This window comes from Gobius niger (genome assembly GCF_951799975.1).
Source record: "Gobius niger genome assembly, chromosome: 15".
Taxonomy (NCBI): Eukaryota; Metazoa; Chordata; class Actinopteri; order Gobiiformes; family Gobiidae; genus Gobius; species Gobius niger.
In genome coordinates this window covers 3,206,122-3,230,605 of record NC_136866.1, presented here as the reverse complement: position 1 = coordinate 3,230,605, position 24,484 = coordinate 3,206,122, and the positions used below count along the sequence as shown (strand labels likewise).

The following is a 24,484-nucleotide window of genomic DNA, read 5'->3' as shown; positions in this document are numbered from 1 at the left end:
TGCGTTTACTTCGCCGTGAGTGATGGTGCTGAGCGCGTGCGGCTGAGCCCCGGTGCGCGGCGGCGGCGGCGACGGGAGCGAAACCGGCGCGCGCGGAACCTGGACGTCCGCACGAACGCGGGGAAAGGGGAGGAAAAACCGACGTTACCTTTGGCGTTTGTTGCGGGGCCGAGGTCTCCGTCGCGGATCCAGTTGATAACAATGAGTGAACGTCCCTCGCGCGCCCTCCTCCTCCTCCTCCTCTCGCGGCTCTCTCGGCTGCTCTCCTCCGGCCCGGGACCCCTCCTCCACCTCCTCCTCCTCCTCACCTCCAACAACCTACACCCCTCTCTATCCGCGTCAGCCCAGCGCACACGTGGAGAGCGCTTCCGGTAGACGCTTTCAAACCATGATGGTCTGTAATATGTTTATTTTAAAGGTGCATTATGGAACTTTTTATATTATTTGTGCAAACTACGTTTCCATAATGCATCTTTAAGACAGCGAACTAAACCCATGAAACTAAATGGATTAAAAGTAGGAAGGAAGGAAATTGGAATTGTTTGTTTGTTTGTTTGTTTGTTTGTTTGTTTGTTTGTTTGTTTGTTTGTTTGCTTTCCGCTTTATCCGGGGCCGGGTCGCGGGGGCAGCGTCTCAGCAGAGATGCCCAAACTTCCCGATCCACACACACCTCCTCCAGCTGTTCTGGGGGGACCTGACCTCCTCCAGCTGTTCTTAATTCTGATTGGCCCCTGGGCTCCAGCCCCTGCAGCCCATTGGATAAGGTGGCTCTGCATGAGGGAGGCGGCCCATTTATTTGCTCATCATATAGTCCATGTTCCCAGTTGACTGTCGTGAAAATGTTGGCCTCGAAGCTAGAATTTCCCATTGAAAGAATCTATGGAGAAATCAGTGCAATATTATAAAAAAAGAAAACTCTTCCTCACCCTCCGCGGGCGGTCTCTCTCTTTCTCCTCCTGCTCGGGTCCTCTACCAGAGGCCTGGGAGCTTGAGGGTTCTGCGCAGTATCTTTGCAGTTCCTAGAACTGCACTTTTCTGGACCGAGATGTCTGATGTATTTCCTGGGATCTGCTGGAGCCACTCCTCCAGTTTGGGGGTCACTGCCCCGAGTGCCCCAACGACCACGGGCACCACTGATGCTTCACCCTCCAGGTTTTCTCCAGCTCTTCTCTGAGCCCTGGTGTTTCTCTAGTTTCTCCTGTTCCTTTTTCCTGATGTTGAAGTCGCTTGGTATTGCTATGTCGATCACAACGGCTCCTCTGCTCTTTGTCACCACCACAATGTGCGGTTGGTTCGCCATTACCATTCTGTCCGTCTGTATATATATATATATATATATGCTCAAATAAAAAAGATGAATTGAATTGAATTGAATATATATACATAATACAGTGTATTATGAATTTTATTGTACAATGTATTTGGTTTCAGCAGGTGAGTGCAACTGGCCCAAAATCAATATCTTCTTCTTCTTCTTCTTCTTCTTCTTCTTCTTCTTCTTCTTCTTCTTCTTCTTCTTCTTCTTCTTCTTCTTCTTCTTCTTCTTCTTCTTCTTCTTCTTCTCTTCTTCTTCTTCTTACTTCTTCTTCTTCTTCTTCTTCTTCTTCTTCTTCTTCTTCTTCTTCTTCTTCTTCTTCTTCCTTCTTCTTCTTCTTCTTCTTCTTCTTCTTCTTCTTCTTCTTCTTTCTTCTTCTTCTTCTTCTTCTTCTTCTTCTTCTTCTTCTTCTTCTTCTTCTTTCTCTTCTTCTTCTTCTTCTTCTTGCTTTATTCTGAAAGGACACCGCCCTCGTTTCCGGTACTTCATGTGCGTGACTTGACGTGACCCTCTCGCCGCTCGCAGCAGGTTTTCTGTGTGTTGTGCGCGACCGCCCATCCGCGGACGAGGCGCTTTCAGAGCTTCTGAATGGAAACTTCTGCGCCTGCTGGGTCAGACTTTCAGACGGCTGCCTCCAAAAGCGGCCGAAACGCGCTTAACAGGCGGATTATGGGCAGAAAAAGTGCCCAAAAGACTGTGCTTTTTTTCTGGCTTTTGACAATGGCTTAAGGTTCTGAAACTGGACCAGGCCTTTAATCAGAGTAGGATTTTGCCAAACCATTTGCACTCCCTATGCACCCTATATGAAAACAATCTTAGGACTTCCTTTTTGATGGACCCACTGTTATCCAATGGAATCCTATAGGGTTTTATCCAGGGGCGGACTGGCCATATGTCCATTCTGGAAGAGCACAGAAGGGCCACCGGTCTGGCCTCTCACTTTACCTTAGCCTCACCCCCGGGCGTGACCGAGCTTTACCCAAATCTAAAAGCTTCAAAGAAAAGCATCCAACAACAAAAATGTGCTGGAAAAGCAACAAAAACACAACAAAATGTGACGAAAACGTGACGACAAAGCGATGAAAAAACAACAATAACATGAAGAAAACCCTGAAAAACAAGAGACGAAGAAGTGACAAAAAAGTGACGAAAACACGACAAAAAGCCACAAAAAAGTGATGAAAAAGCAACAAAAACATGACAAAAATGCAGCGACAACGTGACAAAAAGTTTCCATCACTTTTCTAGATTTGAGCTTTCGAATGAGGCGTTACAGTGTTGCTTTCCAGTCAAGAAGCCTTTAGATTTGGGTAAAGCCGAACTAGAGAAAATGTGCTCGGTTCAGGCGGGAGTTAAGAGGATAAAAGAAAAGCATCCAAAAACAAAAATGTGCTGGAAAAGCAACAAAAAAGTGACAAAAACAAAACAAAATGTGATGAAAATGTGACGACAAAGCGATGAAAAAACAATAACATCAATTTTTTATCCATTTTTTGTCACATTTTTCGTCACTTTTTTCTCACATTTCCATCCTTGTTTTCGTCTCAGTTTTGTTGCTATTTTCACACCTTTTTTCCAGAAGCTTTTGGATTGGGGTAAAGCCAAACTGGAGAAAATGTGCTCGGTTCAGGCGGGAGTTAAGGGGTTAAAAGAAAAGCATTCAAAAAGAAAAACGCGCTGGAAAAGCAACAAAAAAGTGACAAAAACACAACAAAATGTGACGAAAACGTGACGACAAAGCGATGAAAAAAGCGATGAAAAAACAATGAAAACCCCCCCGAAAAACAAGAGACGAAAACACGCAAAAAAAGTCACAAATAAGCGATGAAAAAGCAACAAAAACATGACAAAAATGCAGGGACATCGTGACAAAAAGTTACCATCACTTTTCTAGATTTGAGCTTCCAAATGAGGCGTTACAGTGTTGCTCTCCAGTCAAGAAGCTTTTAGATTTGGGCAAAGCCGAACTGGAGAAACTGCTCTCGGTTAAGGCGGGGGGTCAGAGGTTCACATGTGTATTTGTGGAAGTGTCACATTTACACTAATTTGGGCCAGACTGACCAGAGTCCAGGGCTGGTTTTCAGTCCCAGTCCAGCCCCTGGTTTTATCCTTTTTTGTTTCGTTTGTAAAACCCCTGATACAATTAGTAATCAGGCCTCGTTAATCTGTGAGCGAAGGTCAAAAAGCGGAGAGTAAATAGTCTTGAATCTTGTTTTATCTGTTCAGTCTCAGACAGATCCCGCTGTGTCCCGGGCATTTGCAGAGTCAGACCTCGTGCTCTACATTTGTCATCATTAGCCTCTGATGCCTGAACTCTCTCTCTCTCTCTCTCCTTCTGCATGTGACAGCAGCCATCCCAGCCGCCCCCCCCGCCCCCTTCGTTTCCATGGCCACAGGTAAACTCTGCATTGGGACACCACACGCAGACACATAATGGAGTGAAGCGGGGACGGACACGGTGGATTTATCGGTTCTGCTGTGGGACGAGTCATGGTGAGCTGAAGCCTCTGACGTGGGTGAGACTCTCTTGTGTCTGGGATGTTTCTCTCTGTGCTGTCCGGTATAAAGTATTATTCAGATTTAGTGATGGTGAATAATACCTTCTCCAAAGACATCGCAGGATAAAGGCGTATAATAAAAGCCTGTGAGTTAGAAAGGAAACAGTTAAGTAGAATTTGCAGTAAGTGGCTCATGTTTCAGCTGCGATTGGAACTATTACTGTGAAAGAAGAACAAGAACGAGATACTGAGACTAAAAGTAGTAGTTGGTTTGTGTAAATCTCATCAGATGGACCTCAGGGATTTCGTTTTATATTCTTCTTGTGATATGAATGTTGACTCGCTTATTACTGTGATAATTTAACATTATGTTGCGTATTGCAGGTTGTCTGTTTGGAAACTACTTTAACCCTAGAACACTGTTGCCGGGTGGTTTTCACCAAAGCAAATACATTTCTGTGATTGTCGTTATGCTGTGTTTCTCTGAGTGTCTCTGGGCCTCAGCTTTGTCTTGGGTGTTTTACTCCAAAACACACTTTCTCTACAGGCACAAGTCTGGGTGATTTTCACCCAGCGATAGTGATAGAAGGTAAGGGAGAGTTAATGTATTTAATCCGGCTGTATTACCCTTCAAGGCTGACATTCAGACTGCCACATTTATTTTGCGACTTCAACTCCAGCTTTGCTCCAGTCGCAGAGTCTCTGGCCTCACAGCAAGTCAATCAATCAAACTTTATTAATAAAGCACTTTTCAAACTGAAAGGTCTCACAAAGCGCTTTACAGATACAACATTTAAAACAATACGCCCGGGACAACATCCCATATATACATTTTATATATTAGGATTAAATAAATAGATTAGTCAGTTAAAGGCTAAGCTAAAAAGGTGGGTCTCCTCAGCCCTGAGCTCCTCCTCAGGTCTGAGCTCCTCAGACCCGGGTCGTGGGGGCGGCTGTTGGAGTTGCCCAAATCACATTGCACCAGCCCCTTACGGCTCCTCCTGCAGGTGGTGGGTCCATGGAAGGACGGCCTCACGGTAACAGTCAGTTAGAACCATGAGGTTCCATATGGTCTCTCATAAGGAGCTTCTGAACCGCTCTTTGTCTGACCCGTCACCGAGGACCTGTTTGCCCTGGGAGACCCTACAGGGGCACGAAGCCCCGACAACAAAGCTCCCAGGATCATTCGGGTGCTCAAACCCTCCACCACGTTAAGGTGACATTTTCATCTGGTCCTCTCATGATGCTTTTCGTTCATTGTGTTAGACGTGACACAGTTTAATAGAAAAGAACACGACTCACATGTGTCGTATATTGTCATGTTTTAGATTCTGATGAAGTCCTTTTGATCAGGTGTATTATCTCGGGTAAAAACCGCCCAGCGTTAGTGACGGTGTTGTGGATTCGAGCGATTTTGTTCTAGGGTTAAAATGGTCCAAATATGTAGTAAAACCAAAATGTGACCTGAGGCACATTTCCATTGTTTATATGGTCCGGTGACAGGGCTGTGCTCACGTCACAAACAGACGCTCTGAGTGTCACTTATGAAGCTAAATGTCGTAGTGGTTTTAAGTACAAGAAACCTCACTGGTGGAGCTCCTTCTACCGAGCAGGACATTTTTAAAATACTGACACTATTTCTCACATTTTTAGAGAACTTTAACAGGTATTTGATCTCTTATTTGTCATTATACCAATGTCTGGGTGAATACTGGATTCTGATTGGCTGGTGCATTATTTTGGTATAACCGCACACGTAGTCCGGTAGTTAAATCACTGGGATGTCACTCCGCTGTGGCGTCGCCATAGCAACGCATGACACAGCTGAATCAGATAAACGCGTAATTAGTGACTGACAGGAACGTATGAGATGGATTTTGTGTTAATTTCAACGTTTTTGTCCAAAACAAAGCGTTTGCTAAATGTTTGTAGAGGAGAGTGAGCAGCTAGGTTAGCTACTGTTAATAACATATGAGCTTTACATTTCTATTGGAAACGGTTAAGGCTATTCATCATTTTCAGGCGTACATAAAATGATCCTGCATTGAAGCATATTTGTCTGGATTAGTAAAGTCAAACATAAAAGTTTCAGTTGGGGGGGCCCAGGTGTGAGCGACTCCACCGCAGCTGTTTCCATAAACAGTTGAGCTGGTTGAGCTAGCTAGCTAGCTTCAGGTTAAACAGCGTAAAAGGTAAATAACTCCTGCCCACGAGTGCCGCATATCGGTGTTTCCTTCCAGGGAAAAGTGTTTCCGGGTTAGTCCTGTTGTGTTGTGATTCTGTGCTGATGTTGTGTCGTTGAGCCTGACTGAGATCCTCGTAATAGCTGCGGAGAATGACTCGCTCTGAGACCAGCCTTCAGTGACCGGCTAATAACCCACACAAAATAGTCCCGTAGTCTGGCAGATTTAGTGACTTTAGTCAATGAAAGACACATTTATTATAAATGTTACGTTTGTGGGACCCTGGTATAAGCGGATTAAACAACGAGGAGCCGCGTTAGACGTTATAATGCAGGAGGAACAACACTGTGTCGGGCGTTAGAACCGTCTAATGCACTAAGGCTCCTCATTGTTTAACCCTTACATAATACTTCACATAATCATCTTTGGGGCCAGAGGTTTTGTGCTGGAGGGCCGGATTTGGCCCCCGGACCTGACGTTGCCTACCCCTGCTTTAGGCTATATGATATTTTCCTTTCATTCAGACTTGAAAGCCAAATGCTGAATAAACATATTCTCTTTGGGGAGTGTGATGTATGAACATGAATAATCTGTGAGCTCAAGTAAACACATGTTGATCCTACAGATCGTAAAGATGCCACACGCGCCGAAGACGTCTGTGAACAGCGCCAAGATGGAGACCAAGAGGAGCGCCTGGACCCCGCTGAACCACGCGCCGTCCAACAGCCAGGTACCAGAGGAGAATATACTCCAACAGCCAGGTACCAGAGGAGCATGTACTCCAACAGCCAGGTACCAGAGGAGCATGTACTCCAACAGCCAGGTACCAGAGGAGAGTGTTCTCCAACAGCCAGGTACCAGAGGAGCATGTCCTCCAACAGCCAGGTACCAGAGGAGAGTGTACTCCCACAGCCAGGTACCAGAGGAGCATGTCCTCCAACAGCCAGGTACCAGAGGAGAGTGTTCTCCAACAGCCAGGTACCAGAGGAGAGTGTACTCCAACAGCCAGGTACCAGAGGAGCATGTCCTCCAACAGCCAGGTACCAGAGGAGCATGTCCTCCAACAGCCAGGTACCAGAGGAGAGTGTACTCCAACAGCCAGGTACCAGAGGAGAGTGTCCTCCAACAGCCAGGTACCAGAGGAGCATGTCCTCCAACAGCCAGGTACCAGAGGAGAGTGTACTCCAACAGCCAGGTACCAGAGGAGCATGTCCTCCAACAGCCAGGTACCAGAGGAGCATGTCCTCCAACAGCCAGGTACCAGAGGAGCATGTCCTCCAACAGCCAGGTACCAGAGGAGAGTGTACTCCAACAGCCAGGTACCAGAGGAGAGTGTCCTCCAACAGCCAGGTACCAGAGGAGCATGTCCTCCAACAGCCAGGTACCAGAGGAGAGTGTCCTCCAACAGCCAGGTACCAGAGGAGCATGTCCTCCCACAGCCAGGTACCAGAGGAGCATGTCCTCCAACAGCCAGGTACCAGAGGAGAGTGTTCTCCAACAGCCAGGTACCAGAGGAGAGTGTACTCCAACAGCCAGGTACCAGAGGAGCATGTCCTCCAACAGCCAGGTACCAGAGGAGCATGTCCTCCAACAGCCAGGTACCAGAGGAGAGTGTTCTCCAACAGCCAGGTACCAGAGGAGAGTGTACTCCAACAGCCAGGTACCAGAGGAGCATGTCCTCCAACAGCCAGGTACCAGAGGAGAGTGTCCTCCAACAGCCAGGTACCAGAGGAGAGTGTTCTCCAACAGCCAGGTACCAGAGGAGAGTGTTCTCCAACAGCCAGGTACCAGAGGAGAGTGTCCTCCAACAGCCAGGTACCAGAGGAGAGTGTACTCCAACAGCCAGGTACCAGAGGAGCATGTCCTCCAACAGCCAGGTACCAGAGGAGAGTGTTCTCCAACAGCCAGGTACCAGAGGAGCATGTGCTCCAACAGCCAGGTACCAGAGGAGCATGTCCTCCAACAGCCAGGTACCAGAGGAGCATGTCCTCCAACAGCCAGGTACCAGAGGAGAGTGTTCTCCAACAGCCAGGTACCAGAGGAGCATGTGCTCCAACAGCCAGGTACCAGAGGAGAGTGTCCTCCAACAGCCAGGTACCAGAGGAGAGTGTTCTCCAACAGCCAGGTACCAGAGGAGAGTGTTCTCCAACAGCCAGGTACCAGAGGAGCATGTCCTCCAACAGCCAGGTACCAGAGGAGAGTGTACTCCAACAGCCAGGTACCAGAGGAGCATGTGCTCCAACAGCCAGGTACCAGAGGAGCATGTGCTCCAACAGCCAGGTACCAGAGGAGCATGTCCTCCAACAGCCAGGTACTAGAGGAGCATGTCCTCCAACAGCCAGGTACCAGAGGAGCATGTCCTCCAACAGCCAGGTACTAGAGGAGCATGTCCTCCAACAGCCAGGTACCAGAGGAGAGTGTTCTCCAACAGCCAGGTACCAGAGGAGCATGTACTCCAACAGCCAGGTACCAGAGGAGCATGTACTCCAACAGCCAGGTACCAGAGGAGAGTGTACTCCAACAGCCAGGTACCAGAGGAGAGTGTACTCCAACAGCCAGGTACCAGAGGAGCATGTCCTCCAACAGCCAGGTACCAGAGGAGCAGGTACTCCAACAGCCAGGTACCAGAGGAGAGTGTACTCCAACAGCCAGGTACCAGAGGAGCATGTCCTCCAACAGCCAGGTACCAGAGGAGCAGGTACTCCAACAGCCAGGTACCAGAGGAGAGTGTACTCCCACAGCCAGGTACCAGAGGAGAGTGTACTCCAACAGCCAGGTACCAGAGGAGAGTGTACTCCCACAGCCAGGTACCAGAGGAGAGTGTACTCCAACAGCCAGGTACCAGAGGAGAGTGTTCTCCAACAGCCAGGTACCAGAGGAGCATGTCCTCCAACAGCCAGGTACCAGAGGAGCATGTCCTCCAACAGCCAGGTACCAGAGGAGAGTGTCCTCCAACAGCCAGGTACCAGAGGAGCATGTCCTCCAACAGCCAGGTACCAGAGGAGCATGTCCTCCAACAGCCAGGTACCAGAGGAGCATGTCCTCCAACAGCCAGGTACCAGAGGAGCATGTCCTCCAACAGCCAGGTACCAGAGGAGCATGTACTCCAACAGCCAGGTACCAGAGGAGAGTGTCCTCCAACAGCCAGGTACCAGAGGAGCATGTCCTCCAACAGCCAGGTACCAGAGGAGAGTGTACTCCAACAGCCAGGTACCAGAGGAGAGTGTCCTCCAACAGCCAGGTACCAGAGGAGCATGTCCTCCAACAGCCAGGTACCAGAGGAGAGTGTACTCCAACAGCCAGGTACCAGAGGAGAGTGTCCTCCAACAGCCAGGTACCAGAGGAGCATGTCCTCCAACAGCCAGGTACCAGAGGAGCATGTCCTCCAACAGCCAGGTACCAGAGGAGCATGTCCTCCAACAGCCAGGTACCAGAGGAGCATGTACTCCAACAGCCAGGTACCAGAGGAGAGTGTCCTCCAACAGCCAGGTACCAGAGGAGCATGTCCTCCAACAGCCAGGTACCAGAGGAGAGTGTCCTCCAACAGCCAGGTACCAGAGGAGCATGTCCTCCAACAGCCAGGTACCAGAGGAGAGTGTACTCCAACAGCCAGGTACCAGAGGAGAGTGTCCTCCAACAGCCAGGTACCAGAGGAGCATGTCCTCCAACAGCCAGGTACCAGAGGAGAGTGTACTCCAACAGCCAGGTACCAGAGGAGAGTGTTCTCCAACAGCCAGGTACCAGAGGAGAGTGTACTCCAACAGCCAGGTACCAGAGGAGAGTGTTCTCCAACAGCCAGGTACCAGAGGAGCATGTCCTCCAACAGCCAGGTACCAGAGGAGCATGTCCTCCAACAGCCAGGTACCAGAGGAGCATGTCCTCCAACAGCCAGGTACCAGAGGAGCATGTCCTCCAACAGCCAGGTACCAGAGGAGAGTGTACTCCAACAGCCAGGTACCAGAGGAGAGTGTCCTCCAACAGCCAGGTACCAGAGGAGCATGTCCTCCAACAGCCAGGTACCAGAGGAGAGTGTCCTCCAACAGCCAGGTACCAGAGGAGCATGTCCTCCAACAGCCAGGTACCAGAGGAGCATGTGCTCCAACAGCCAGGTACTAGAGGAGAGTGTCCTCCAACAGCCAGGTACCAGAGGAGAGTGTTCTCCAACAGCCAGGTACCAGAGGAGCATGTCCTCCAACAGCCAGGTACCAGAGGAGCATGTCCTCCAACAGCCAGGTACCAGAGGAGCATGTCCTCCAACAGCCAGGTACTAGAGGAGCATGTCCTCCAACAGCCAGGTACCAGAGGAGCATGTCCTCCAACAGCCAGGTACCAGAGGAGCATGTCCTCCAACAGCCAGGTACCAGAGGAGCATGTCCTCCAACAGCCAGGTACCAGAGGAGCATGTCCTCCAACAGCCAGGTACCAGAGGAGCATGTCCTCCAACAGCCAGGTACTAGAGGAGCATGTCCTCCAACAGCCAGGTACCAGAGGAGAGTGTCCTCCAACAGCCAGGTACCAGAGGAGCATGTACTCCAACAGCCAGGTACCAGAGGAGAATGTACTCCAACAGCCAGGTACCAGAGGAGCATGTCCTCCAACAGCCAGGTACCAGAGGAGAATGTACTCCAACAGCCAGGTACCAGAGGAGAGTGTTCTCCAACAGCCAGGTACCAGAGGAGCATGTACTCCAACAGCCAGGTACCAGAGGAGAGTGTACTCCAACAGCCAGGTACCAGAGGAGAGTGTACTCCAATAGCCAGGTACCAGAGGAGCATGTCCTCCAACAGCCAGGTACCAGAGGAGAGTGTCCTCCAACAGCCAGGTACCAGAGGAGCATGTCCTCCAACAGCCAGGTACCAGAGGAGCATGTCCTCCAACAGCCAGGTACCAGAGGAGCAGGTACTCCAACAGCCAGGTACCAGAGGAGCATGTCCTCCAACAGCCAGGTACCACAGGAGCATGTACTCCAACAGCCAGGTACCAGAGGAGAATGTACTTCAGACCTGCTGAACGGAGCTGAAGGGGTTTTGAAAATATTTAATAATGTAAAGGAAAGTTGGGCCTTTCAAAGCCTTATCAGATGTTGTGCTCAGAAAGTTGGAAGGGGAACATTCTGGCCTCGTTACACTGATGTTTTCATGGATTCTTTTCCCTGTGTTCATCCTGTTTATAGAACTTATTTAAAAGTCCTGCTGCAGAACATTCCAGGTTATACGTTATAACATCACAAGAGAAACTCAGACTTTATCACAGAATTGATCACACGTTCGACCTCATTGGATGTTTTAAGAAATGACTGAGAGAGATGGCCCACACGGTCACTCCCGACTGAGAGGAGAAGGGGAGGAGGGAGAAACGTGAAAGGGAAGGAGAAAGAAAAGGGGAAAGGAAAGAAAAAGAGGAATGCCTGAGACGTATATGGTTGTATGTATATATGTACGTATATGTGTGTCTGCTTGTCTGTTCGTGTTTGTTTGTTTCCTTCATCCTCTTTCTCTTCTCTCCAAATCACATAATTATTGATCCCCCCTTTCTCTTTTTAATTTATCTATCAAAAAATATTTATACTTATTTTCAATTAATTTAGTTTTATTATCATTATTTTATTATTATCTAATTGTTTTTTTTTTTCCTTTCTTCCTCCAGCGCCAGCCTCTGACACCCACCATGGCAGTTCCCATAATCAATACATCCAATGCACGTCCCCTTCCTTCAACGGCCGTCTCGTTTTGCCCTGTTTAAACCCCTTAACTCCCACCTGAACCGAGCACATTTTCAACAACAAAAATGACCAAAATGTAGCAAAAAATGACAAAAATTTGATTTAAAAAAAATGACGAAAAAATGAAAAAAACGTGACAAAAAAAAGACAAAAAATTTGATAAAAAATTGGACAAAAAAGACAAAAATGTGATAACATTTTGACAATGACAAAAAATGACAAAAAATGATGAAAAAATGTGACAAAAAATGAAAAAAAAACCACGAAAAAACGACGAAAAAATGACAAAAAAAATGACAAAAAAATGACGAAAAAATGAAAAAAAATATGAAAAAAAATGGAAAAAAAATGAAAGAAAATGACAAAAAATGACAAAAAATGACAAAAAATGACGAAAAATGACAAAAAAATGATGAAAAAATGTGACAAAAAATGACAAAAAATTAAAAAAATGACAAAAAATGACAAAAAATGAAGAAAAATGACAAAAAATGACAAAAAATGACAAAAAAAATGACAAAAATGATGAAAAAATGATGAAAAATGACAAAAAAATGACGAATAAATGATGAAAAAATGTGACAAAAAATGAAAAAAATGAAGAAAAATGACAAAAAAAATGATGAAAAAATGACACAAAATGACAAAACAGTTACAAAAATGAGTTGAGCCCAACTAAAAAATGATGAGAGGTAAACAGAGCCGTTTAGCTCTGCTGCCTTTGTTTGTATTTGTGTAAAAGCTCAATAAATAAATAAATAAAGAAATGACTAAGAGATATTTTACCCTTTTTGCCTCCAGCTCTTTGAGGAGAGGCGCGCTCTTTTGGCCAAATGGGTGAGTGTTGTTACAAATCTCTAATGCACAGAGTGGATAATGTTGAAACACTTCCTCTGCTCCAGTTTTCCAGGTGGACGGACGCTCAGAGGAAGACGGTGCTGGAGGACCTGATGCACAGCTGCTCTTCAGACCAGCTCCTGAGCCTCACAGTGAGCAGACGGCTCCCCCTGCAGGCCGCAGACTTCACCTGCACGCTGCCCCGCGCCCTCAGCCTCTACATCTTCTCCTTCCTGGACCCCCGCAGCCTCTGCCGCTGTGCACGGGTAAACACTTCCGTCATGGAGACTCTGAGATGATCCGGGTAAAGCCGTCAGGTGTGACTGTTGGTCGTGCACAGGTGAGCTGGCGGTGGAAGGACGTCGTGGACCTGGACCAGCTGTGGAGAGTGAAGTGTGTGAGGAGAGGCTGGTACCTGGACTTCAGCCCCGGTCAGTTCGAGGCGTCTGTGTGGAAGAGACATTACATCAGCACAGTGGAGCAGCTCAGGAGGACGGACACACAGGTTCATCACATGACTCTTTCTGTTACTTTATATAGGACGTTTGCTCAAACCTTTGACCAAAAGTCTAACCAGGTTTAAACCTCTGAAAGGAACAGGCCACCGTTTTTACATACTGAGATTTGTTCTTGCCTGAGCTTAGACGATATCTGGTCCAATGTATTCCTATGGCTCCAAACGGGGGTGAAGTTCCAAAGACCAAACAGGTACGTATCAACTCGTCTAAGCTCAGGAAAGAACATCTCAGTATGGAAAAACGGTGGCCTGTTCTCCCACATGTCACATAGCTCCAAAAAAGCTCACGATAGAAGCTACCGAGCTCTTCCACGTGTTCCCTATTTAAATAAAGTTACGTGAAGTGTTTTCATGCGAAGTATATTTACACAGAAATGTAACATGTCGATTTTATAAGCAAATAAAAAGGGGAACTATATTGTGTTAGGTAAAGGTTATTGACGGAAGTGAGCGGGGGAAGTCTTTAGGAGTTACTGCGCGGACGCTGTGCTCCTGTATCATTACGCCTCACAATATAGTCCCCCTTTTTATCTGCTTATAAAATCGACATGTTACATTTCTGTGTAAATATGATGGCACTGGCATATTCCAAGATTACAATGCCTGGGTTTGTCTGGCTCACATTGTGAAAGAGTGGATCAGGGAGACATCAGATTGGCCGCCGCAGAGTCCAGATCTTAACCCTAGTGAGGATCTTTTGAATGTGCTGGAGAAGGTTTGACGCAGCGGTCACACTCTCTCATCATCAATACAAGATCTTGGCCAAAAAATGAATGAAACACTGGATCTTTTGACATTGCAGAAGCTTATTGAAACATTGCCACAGTGAAAGGCAACGTATTATAGGTGCTTTTGAACAATATTAGTCAAACATAAGTATAAGTAAACCTCAAGTGCACTACAGTAAATTCTCTAATACTGGCCTGTATTCCATTAGCGGCCGGGTCTCTGACAGAGGCCGGGTTCGCGGCTGGAGGAGACAAATTAAAGCCGGTCTCTAAAACAGGCCGGGGCTTTTATTAGAAACTATAGCGGTAGAAATATTCCCCATGTTAGGAATTTGTCTCATACTCGAGTAAATGAAAACTCACGTGCAGGAAGTAACAAACGGGAACCCGGGCCGAGGGCGACGCTGTGGAGGAGCTGATCCGAGCGTAACTTTGACACAGATTTAGCCACTTTTCAAACCTCCTGTGACGATATTTGGAAACAGGGGGAGAGTTGTGTGACCCTCCAGGGTTTTAATAAAGTCTCCATCGCGTCTTCAAAGCACGTCCAGCTGCTCCGTGTGCAGGTCAGTCCCACGCCTCCAAATAACTCCTCCCATCAGCGCGAGCGTCTCGTCTTCTCTCGGGTCAGTCTCATGATCGATCACAAACACAAACGCTCCGTCTAAACTCGCCTTTTACACAAGATAACAACAAATAATCCGGTCCACGGTAAAAACGAAACAGAAACCTGCAGTGACATTGATGTCAAAGCTCCGCTAACAGCAACGAAACACTTCCTGTTGTCCCGACAAAATAAAAGGCGTCGATGTTCCAGCCGCTGGGAGAGGGTTTGAAATGTTAATTAATAAATGAACCTAATATTTTAGGTGCAAATGGACACAAATCTCGTTTTTCTTTGTTTTCCTGGTCGTCCGTTTTGCTCAAATAGAAATAAAGGCCTGTCTCTAATTGTGGCCTGGTTCCAATAAAGGCCTGGTCCTTGATGCCCTTGAGTAAATAAAGGCCCCGGCCTATATTAGAGCATTTACGGTATTTTACCCAAACAGTGAGTGTGCTGTCCATGTATCTCCCTCATCAGATGTTCTGGCAGCAGCAGCAGAAGAGCCCAGAGGAGCCGACAGCCCAAAGTCCACATGAAGAACTGTGCTTGGAGGACGCGCTCCTCGATGAAACACAACATCAGCGGACAGAGTCGAGCTCCACGAAAAAACAGAAACAAACCACCAGGTCGTCTCTGTCGCTGCCTCCGTGGAGAGACGCAGACAGGAAACCCAGAGACATCGTGCGATTCAACTACCTGGACAACCCGCACTCTGTGGAGGAGGCCTGGGCAGGGTAAGGACAACCCGCACTCTGTGGAGGAGGCCTGGGCAGGGTAAGGACAACCCGCACTCTGTGGAGGAGGCCTGGGCAGGGTAAGGACAACCCGCACTCTGTGGAGGAGGCCTGGACAGGGTAAGGACAACCCGCACTCTGTGGAGGAGGCCTGGGCAGGGTAAGGACAACCCGCACTCTGTGGAGGAGGCCTGGACAGGGTAAGGACAACCCGCACTCTGTGGAGGAGGCCTGGGCAGGGTAAGGACAACCCGCACTCTGTGGAGGAGGCCTGGGCAGGGTAAGGACAACCCGCACTCTGTGGAGGAGGCCTGGGCAGGGTAAGGACAACCCGCACTCTGTGGAGGAGGCCTGGGCAGGGTGAGGACAACCCGCACTCTGTGGAGGAGGCCTGGGCAGGGTAAGGAGGTGCTTCAGTGAGATCACATGGGCGGATCATGTTGTCCCTCCTTGATCTTAAAGTAAAGCAGTGCTGAAAGGAGGACCTGTTGTTTATTCAGGCTTTAGAGAGTTTTGGAGAAGATCAGCACAGCCTTCTTTGATGTGTTTCTGTCCAGGAAACTGCAGAAATCTTCCTCCAACTGGAACGACTCCTCCAAAGCAGAGCCGGGAAACAGAACACGGACTGAAGCCCATTACAAGCTGCGCAAGGCCAAGTCTCTGGTAAACCATGACGGGGGATATGTATATATATAAATATGCGTGCCCAAACTACAAACTATGAAAGAGGGAACGAGTAAATAAAAAGACTTAGTTTTGATCCAAATTTATTTCCTAACGCATTTCTGACATCTCTATTCTTCACAGCTGTTAATGAGCACATTTCACACACAATAAGGTATAGTGACTTTAACCTCTTAACTCCCACCTGAACATGTTTTCTCCAAATTCTCCCAATCTAAAAGCTTCTTCGAGATGAAAATGAGGATGTAAACTGACAAAAATGACAAAAATCCAGCAAAAAATGACAAAAATCCAGCAAAAAAGTGACAAAAATCCAGCAAAAAAGTGACAAAAATCCAGCAAAAAAGTGACAAAAATCCAGCAAAAAAAGACAAAAATCCTGCAAAAAAATGACAAAAATCCAGCAAAAAATGACAAAAATCCAGCAAAAAATGACAAAAATCCAGCAAAAAAAGGACAAAAATCCAGCAAAAAAAGTGACAAAAATCCAGCAAAAAAAATGACAAAAAATATGCAAACTGTTATGTATTACAAAAGGGTCACAAAAATACATTACTTTCTTTTTTCAGTAACAAATATAACATTATTACAATATATATATATATATATATATATTAGTCATTACAATTTAACCAACTCAGTTACAGGTGCATTTAAATGTAAGAAAACAAAGTAAACAAAAGAAAAAGCCAAACTACTTTAATGCCGTCAACACGGAGAGAATGGGGGAAAAAGGAAATGTTTGAGTGAAGTTTTGCTCAGTGTATTTGCCACACAGCATAATTAACTCTTTTCTACTAATTTTTTCTTATTACCATTTTAACAACACAAAATGACTCAGGCAATTATCCTGTGTGGCTAATGATATATATATTTTTATTAGGTTTTGCCCAAAATAACTCAAAGCAGCAAAACTCAGCTACATTTTTGAAACAGTCATATGTAACACAAACACATTACATTGTCAAAGCTGTAACTACTAATATATTATCACTATATTACAGAACTTGCCCAGCACCGGCATCAGAACCTACACTGTTGTTATTATTTTTAAATTCTGGCTTCCAGGCTCCAGGCAGGAAGTGTCTCCTGGGACCCGAGTGCGTCCAGAGGTTCCTGCATATCCAGCTGTTTGCTGTGTGTGTAGAGCGTCGATTACAGGAGGCTGGTCTGGCTGATTATGATGAAGGGCGGAGGCAGAGTTCACGCCGAGGACACGCCGGCATTAACCATTCTGAGAGAAGTTCGCCTGGCTCTGATCAACATGGCCCCCGAGAACACTGCTTTGATTACAATTTCAACATTAAAATGATGATAAAATATTCAGGGGCCCGAGAAGCAGAACATGGGCCCTCCCTCGCCCCTGCGTTTCAATAGGTTTGCAGAAAATGAATATATCTTTATTCTCTTCTGCAGATGTTCCTGTCGTCCAACTGCAGGCCGCCCCAGGCCCCGCCCCCCCAGGCTCCTTCAAACCAACCAGAGCCCAGGATTCCCAGCTCCGTGGAGACCGTGAAGAGGCTCCTGAGACAGTCCCAGTTCAACGCCGCGGTCCGACCCGGTCCCGTCAGGTCCAGCGTGCCCCGGCTGAGCAGGGACGGGCTCCGGGCGGCCCAGAGGTCGACCCGCAGCGTCCCGAGTGAGGACACAAGAAAATAGCGTCAAAACTCTCATAGCAGTATCAAAAATAGGGCTGCTCGATTATTGAAAAAATAATAATCACGATTATTTTTGTCATAATTGAAATCACGATTATTCAAACGATTATTTTTTTGCCTTTAAAAAAATCCATAAAAAAGTGACAAAAATCCAGCAAAAAATGACAAAAATCCATCAAAAAAATGACAAAAATCCATCAAAAAAATGACAAAAATCCATCAAAAAAGTGACAAAAATCCATTAAAAAAGTGACAAAAATCCATCAAAAAAAGGACAAAAATCCAGCAGAAAAAAGACAAAAATCCATTAAAAAAAGGACAAAAATCCAGCAGAAAAAAGACAAAAATCCAGCAAAAAAGTGACAAAAATCCATCAAAAAAAGTGACAAAAATCCATCAAAAAATGACAAAAATCCATCAAAAAAGTGACAAAAATCCATCAAAAAAAGGACAAAAATCCATCAAAAAAAGGACAAAAATCCAGCAAAAAAAGGACAAAAATCCAAAAATTAAAAAAGAAAATTTTGAAAAAAATAAAATAAAATTATAATCGATTTTTTGCGATTATGCTAATTTTGTAATCGTTTACTGTTGTAATCGAAATCGTAATCGAATTTCGATTAATTGCACAGCCCTAATCAAAAATATCTTCTCATTCTCTCCAGGTGTGCCATTACTGCAGTTCATCCAACCTTGGACAGTGAGCCCTTCAAACACACAGCAGTGACGCCCCCTTTAGGATGTCAGAGGAACTGCAGCCACTCTGGAGGACAGGAAGTTCAGTTTATTCACCAGTGGGACTGAAACACAGCCCTGGACTCTGGTCAGCCTGGCCCAAAGTAGCGTAAATGTGACACTTCCACAAATACATATGTGAACCTCTGACCCCCCGCCTTAACCGATAGCATTTTCTCCAGTTCGGCTTTGCCCAAATCTAAAAGCTTCTTGACTGGAGAGCAACACTGTAACGCCTCATTTGGAAGATCAAATCTAGAAAAGTCACAGTAACTTTTCGTCACATTTTGTTGCTTTTCCAGCGCGTTTTTGTTTTTGGATGCTTTTCTTTTTTAACCCCTTAACTCCCGCCTGAACCGAGCACATTTTCTCCAGTTTGGCTTCTGGGAAAAAGGTGTGAAAATAGCGACAAAACTCGAGACGAAAACAATGATGGAAATGTGAGAAAAATGTCACAAGAAATGGACGAAAAATGGACGGAAAAAAGACAAAAAATTGACATAAAAATGACAAAAATGTGACAAAAAAGACAAAAAATTGATAAAAAATTGACCAAAAAATGACAAAAATTTGATTAAAAAAATGACAAAAATGTGACAAAAATTTGATTAAAAAAATAACGAAAAAATGACAGAAATGTGACAAAAAAGACAAAAAAAATTGACAAAAAAATGACCAAAAAAATGACAAAAATGTGACAAAAATGTGATGAAAAATAGACGAAAAAGACAAAAAATTGATAAAAATTTGACCAAAAATTTACTAAGATTTGACCAAAAAATGACGAAAATGTGAAAAAAAAATCTGATTTAAAAAAATTGACGTAAAAATTACTAAAATGTGACAAAAAATGACAAAAAATTACAACAATGAGTTGAACACCCAACAAAAAAATGATCAAGGTCAAGGTTTATTTATATAGCACATTTAAAAACAGGGCACTGCCCCAAAGTGCTTTCCATATTCAGTGCAAAATTACAGACACAAAAAATAAAATAAATGATGGAAAAAAAATCTGATGACGTGAGGAAATAGATCCTCTCGGTCCAGGCGGGAGTCAAGAGGTTAAGCTTTTAGATTTGGGTAAAGCTCGGTTGTGCCCGGGGGTAAAGTGAGAGGCCAGACCGGGCCGCCCCTGGTTCTGTAAATGCCCCAAACCGTGTCTACCCTGAACTTGATCCCCAAAAACATCCAACATAAAGCGGGAAAAGTGACACATCCTTTTCACTCATGAACAGAAATACTTTATAATCATTTTGCATTTTGAAATAAAACATTAACGACTTGGTTTAAATACAAAATGATTTTTTATTTCCCCGTCCACACTTGTTCCGATCAATACAAAACCTCACACAGAACCAGCGCATCAAAGCTTCAAAACTCAAATGTTCAAAGTAAAAAACTCAGAACTAACGTGTCCATCAGGGCAAAGTTTATGTTTAATTCCTCACAATGTCATACACGCAAAACAAAACACACGTGTGCTGCTGTTTAGGAATGTAGATGAAACGGTTTTAGATTTGAAGAGTGAGCCTCATTTGAACAGAACGTAGTAAACAAACACTAAATAATCTGAAACAGGTGCATTCTTTTGAAATTGAAAATAATGTTTTGGGCTTGTCATGATTGAAGGAATCCACAACATTCACATGGCCCCCTGTAATATTCATTCATCCTATTCTACGGAACTGCTTTACAGCTTAAGTCACCCTTTGCCTCCCCCTTTTCCACCAGGCTGGTGCCGGTGCCGGTTCTGGGCCAGTTCCAGTTTCAGAACCGGTTCTTTCGTTTGTCCACTGAAAAAACGCCGGCTCTTGGATCCAAAATCTGGTGCCGGTCGGGAACCAGTTAAAAGCTGGACCAAGAAACGAGCAGCAGTGATGTCAGCGGCTGGGGGCGTGACTCTCTCCTCCAACAAACAATCAATATCAGTTAGTTTGTGCTTAGAACTTCCAGGAGAAGCCAAAACAGTCTCTGTGGAGGAAACTGTTGTTTTGCTTTATGTTCTTTGGCTAAAACAAGAGTTAGAAAGAAGAAATCAAAATGTTAACGGCTGCTGTGACTGAAACAGAAACTTATTTTTCTGTATTTTATAACCAGAAGTGGCTGTAGTGAGATGTTACTATCCATGTTTGATGTTGACTTCCCAAAGCGTTGCTATGACAATAGGCACAACTCTCATTTTGGTGGGAAACCAAGTCAGTATGAAACCAACCCGGCACCAGAACCAGCTCTGAACCAGCACCTTGGTGGAAGAGCCCTACTAGAGAGCCTAGATCTTACAAAGCACTGGTGAACTGAAAAGATGCGTTTTAAATATATTATTACTTTAAATTCTTTTTGTTTTGCCACAAACACGTTACGCTAAGAACATTTCTCCTCATAAATGTGAGGTTTCTGCAGCTACTCTATTCCCTTTCATCACTTCGATTATGAAGCTTCTCTGCCTTCATTTTGACGACATATTTTAGTCTAGTTTTAGTCTTAGCCCTTCATGGTCTCGCTCCGTTATATCTGACCGAGCTGCACTGCAAAAAGTATTGAACTAGATCAGTATAAACATCTCAATTTGAGCACAATAATCCAAATTTTAGTTGTTTTGACGAGTTAAGAAGTTGTTGGGCATTTGTCCTGGATTATTTCACTTGTTCTGAGATGTTTCTGACTCGTTTCGATACATTTCGTCCTTATTTCAGGTCATTTTCTTTGCCAATGGAGTAAGAGAATTCGTCTTATCTCATTGGCAATTTAACTTTCTTATTTCAAGCGAGATTTACCCTAGAACTGGTCTGAAATGTCCTCAAACAAGCAAAGGAAACTTGGTCCGATCAGGAAAAGTGTCTAAATGAGTGAAAACCGACAAAAACAAGAAACATTTCCTCAATGACAAAAATGTGACAAAAAAATACAAAAAATGACAAAAAATATGACAAAAATTTGATTAAAAAATGACAAAAAAATGACAAAAAAATGACAAAAAAATTAAAAAAAACATTTAAAAAAAATGACAAAAAAATGACAAAAAATTGATTAAAAAATGGACAAAAAAATGACCAAAAGTTAAGAAGTTGTTGGGCATTTGTCCTGGATTATTTCACTTGTTCTGAGATGTTTCTGACTCGTTTCGATACATTTCGTACTTATTTCAGGTCATTTTCTTTGCCAATGGGGAAAGAAAATTGGTCTTATCTCATTGGCAATTTTACTTTCTTATTTCAAGCGAGATTTACCCTAGAACTGGTCTGAAATGTCCTCAAACAAGCAAAGTAAACTTGGTCCGATCAGGAAAAGTGTCTAAATGAGTGAAAACCGCTCAAAACAAGAAACATTTCCTCAATTCAAGTCATTTAAGCCAATGCTTGATATTGACTTTGTGCAGTGAGGTGACCGTGCATGGCCCCAGCAGAGTCTCCGGTCTCTGATCAGATGGTTCTGGACGGGCCCAGGTCCCGGGACAAACAGGGGGGCGATGGTTCTTTCAGGGTTGTGGAACAGCCGCCCCTCAGTCTGCGTGTTCTCACTGAGCCGTCCCTCTTTAAGTCTAGATTAAAGACACATCTTTTCAAACTAGCTTTTAAGACTTCGATCGCACTTATTTGATTGATTGTTTTTTTTTTTTAATGTTGTTTTATCTTTGGTCTTCCTTGTGCACTACAAAAAGTGAATACCAAGCATTGGCTTAAATGACTTGAATTGAGGAAATGTTTCTTGTTTTGAGCGGTTTTCACTCATTTAGACACTTTTCTTGATCTGTCCAAGTTTCCTTTGCTTGTTTGAGGACATTTCAGACCAGCTCTAGGGTAAATCTCGCTTGAAATAAGGAAGTAAAATTGCCAATGAGATAAGAGCAATTTTCTTTCCACATTGGCAAAGAAAATGACCTGAAATAAGGACGAAATGTATTGAAACGAGTCAGAAACATCTCAGAACAAGTGAAATAATCTGGGAGAACAACTTAACTAGTCAAAACAACTAAAATATGGATTATTGTGCTTAAATTGAGATGTTTATACTGCTCTAGTTAATTACTTTTTGAAGTGTGTTGTTGTAAGGTGCTATATAAACAAACTTTGATTGATTGATTAAAATGTAATTCAATTTTAGTCTAGTTTTAGTCGACTTTGCATTGATAATATTCATTATAATCATATTTAATCTTGTTCCTCTGCTTCATGGAGCTGCTCCACATGAACAAAGCTCAGAGCTGATCCTTTAAACATGATCTGAGGCTCTTTCAGACGCTCAATACAAGTTTGGATGATTTTAGTCTCTCCTTTTCATTTATATTTAGTCTTACTTTAGTCGACTAAAATATCTGGACATTTTAGTCACAGTTTTAGTCTCATGAGAAACTTTTAATTTAGTTTTAGTCCAATTTTAGTCACAAAAATATCACTTTGACTAAAATTAAGACTAAATATTTTGAGAAGTGCGGCTCATTCTCAGACTCTAGAGGAGATCTGTGTTTCTTAACTCAGTCTGTACAAGTATTAAGAGTTCCTATTCAAAGTGTATTAAAACAAAGGGCCATAACTTTACTGTATCTCCTGTGAGAAGCTGCACAATAACAAACCCACTACACGTCTTTCTGTGAAGTATAAAAACGCACGCTCTTCTCTGTTAAAAAGTAATTTATTTAGATTGTATATTTTTGGTTGTTTTTTTTGTTTTTTTTTAAAGAGAACATTCGATACAAAACTGGACATTTTTCAGAAAGCCACTTAAAACATGTCACAACCAACCGATCACAGAACGATTAAATAAAAGGGAAACACAAACCCATCATTCGCCTCTTTTCACTCAAAGCCTTGTGTTCACAGTGGAAAAATGAACAGTCAAAAATTCATAACAAGTTTTTTTTTTTTTACAGAACATTTGTTACCGGAGCGGATTCTAAACGATTCAGCAGATTGTTTTTCCCCTCGTTCATTCGACGGAAAATATTAAAAAAAAATCAAGTCGAGGAGTCTAAGGCGGACTTCACGTGGTCGGTTCAAGATGGCCGTGTTACTGCGCCGGCACAATCGACCCAATGCTTATCTGCAAATATCAAGTGAGCACGTGAAGCAACTCCGTGTGTAAGAGACAAACGTACAGACGGCGTCTCTGGAAACGCCCATATATGGTCATGTTTGAAAACAGTTAAGGGGGAAAACAATTTTGAAAAAATGTAAATTTTCTCTAATTATTCAAAAACTATTGTAACAAATGCTGAATTATGAAAATAGTTTTCTACTAAATAATGATACAAAGACATGGAGAGGAGCAAAGTGGTTCAACAGCCCATAAATACATAAAAAAACAGAGAATGCTAACTTGATGCTACATGTTAGCATGAGGCTAATGCTAACGGTTAGCTAGCACGAGCTACAACTGCCGTTTTTTCACTTCTACAGAACAATCTGCTGTGAGAAAATATCCATATGGGCCCAATTTACACCTGACTTTATTTGTATGTGATAAATAAGTTCATATTCCACCAGAAAATGGCTAAAAAGAGGGAAAACTTGTGTTTCTCTAAAGATTCTATTTTCCCCCTCGGCGAAGCCACGCCCCCTTCTATGACGAGATGCGTCTGTATCTATACAGACAGCATCTCTGGAAACGCCCATATATGGTCATGTTTGAAGCAGTTGAGGGAGAAAACAAAGAGGAGAAAACTTAAAACTTTGTATAATTACTCCAAAACTACTTAAAGGGACGATATGGAGCTTAATTTTCCTCCGCCCACATGTTCCAGCCATGTCCTAATGTGTAGAATGAGCCCAGACCAAAAAAGTTGTTACTTCAGGTCCGAAGTGCACGAGTTTAAAGGAACAGGCCACCGTTTTTACATTCTGAGATATGTTCTTACCTTAGCTTTGACGAGTTCTTTAGGACCTGTCTGATCTTCAGTCACGTAAACACAGCGCAGACGGCGTTAGCATTTAGCCTCTCCCTCTCTCCTCTATAGCTCCAAAACAGGTCAAGATAGAAGCTACCAAGCTCTTCCACGTTTTCCCTATTTAAATATGGTTACGTGAAGTGTTCCACTACAAAGTATAATTACACACAATTAAACAATGTGGATTTTCTAAGCGGATAAAAGGGGGGACTATATTGTAAGGCGTAATAATCCGCGCAGTAATCTTCACTTTACTGTGCGGATTTCAAACTACTCCTGTGTGATAAATGTGATAAAAAAATGGACGAAAAAAGACAAAAATTTGATAAAAAACTGACCAAAAAATTACAAAGATTTGACCAAAAAATGACAAAAATGTGACAAA

At 44.0% G+C, this 24,484-nt stretch overlaps 1 protein-coding gene across 1 annotated transcript; it reads left to right on the top strand.

Annotated features, from left to right (window-relative positions):
* The first annotated feature begins 6,629 nt into the window (after nucleotides 1-6,629).
* fbxo16 (F-box protein 16) lies at nucleotides 6,630-18,268 on the top strand. The gene is made up of 8 exons (XM_079572159.1): nucleotides 6,630-6,726; nucleotides 12,520-12,555; nucleotides 12,621-12,821; nucleotides 12,896-13,060; nucleotides 14,882-15,138; nucleotides 15,696-15,801; nucleotides 17,239-17,461; nucleotides 18,146-18,268. The coding sequence occupies exons 1-8, from the start codon at nucleotides 6,631-6,633 to the stop codon at nucleotides 18,205-18,207; spliced, it is 1,146 nt and encodes a 381-aa protein (XP_079428285.1). The 5' UTR covers nucleotide 6,630; the 3' UTR covers nucleotides 18,208-18,268.
* Nucleotides 18,269-24,484: the final 6,216 nt, after the last annotated feature.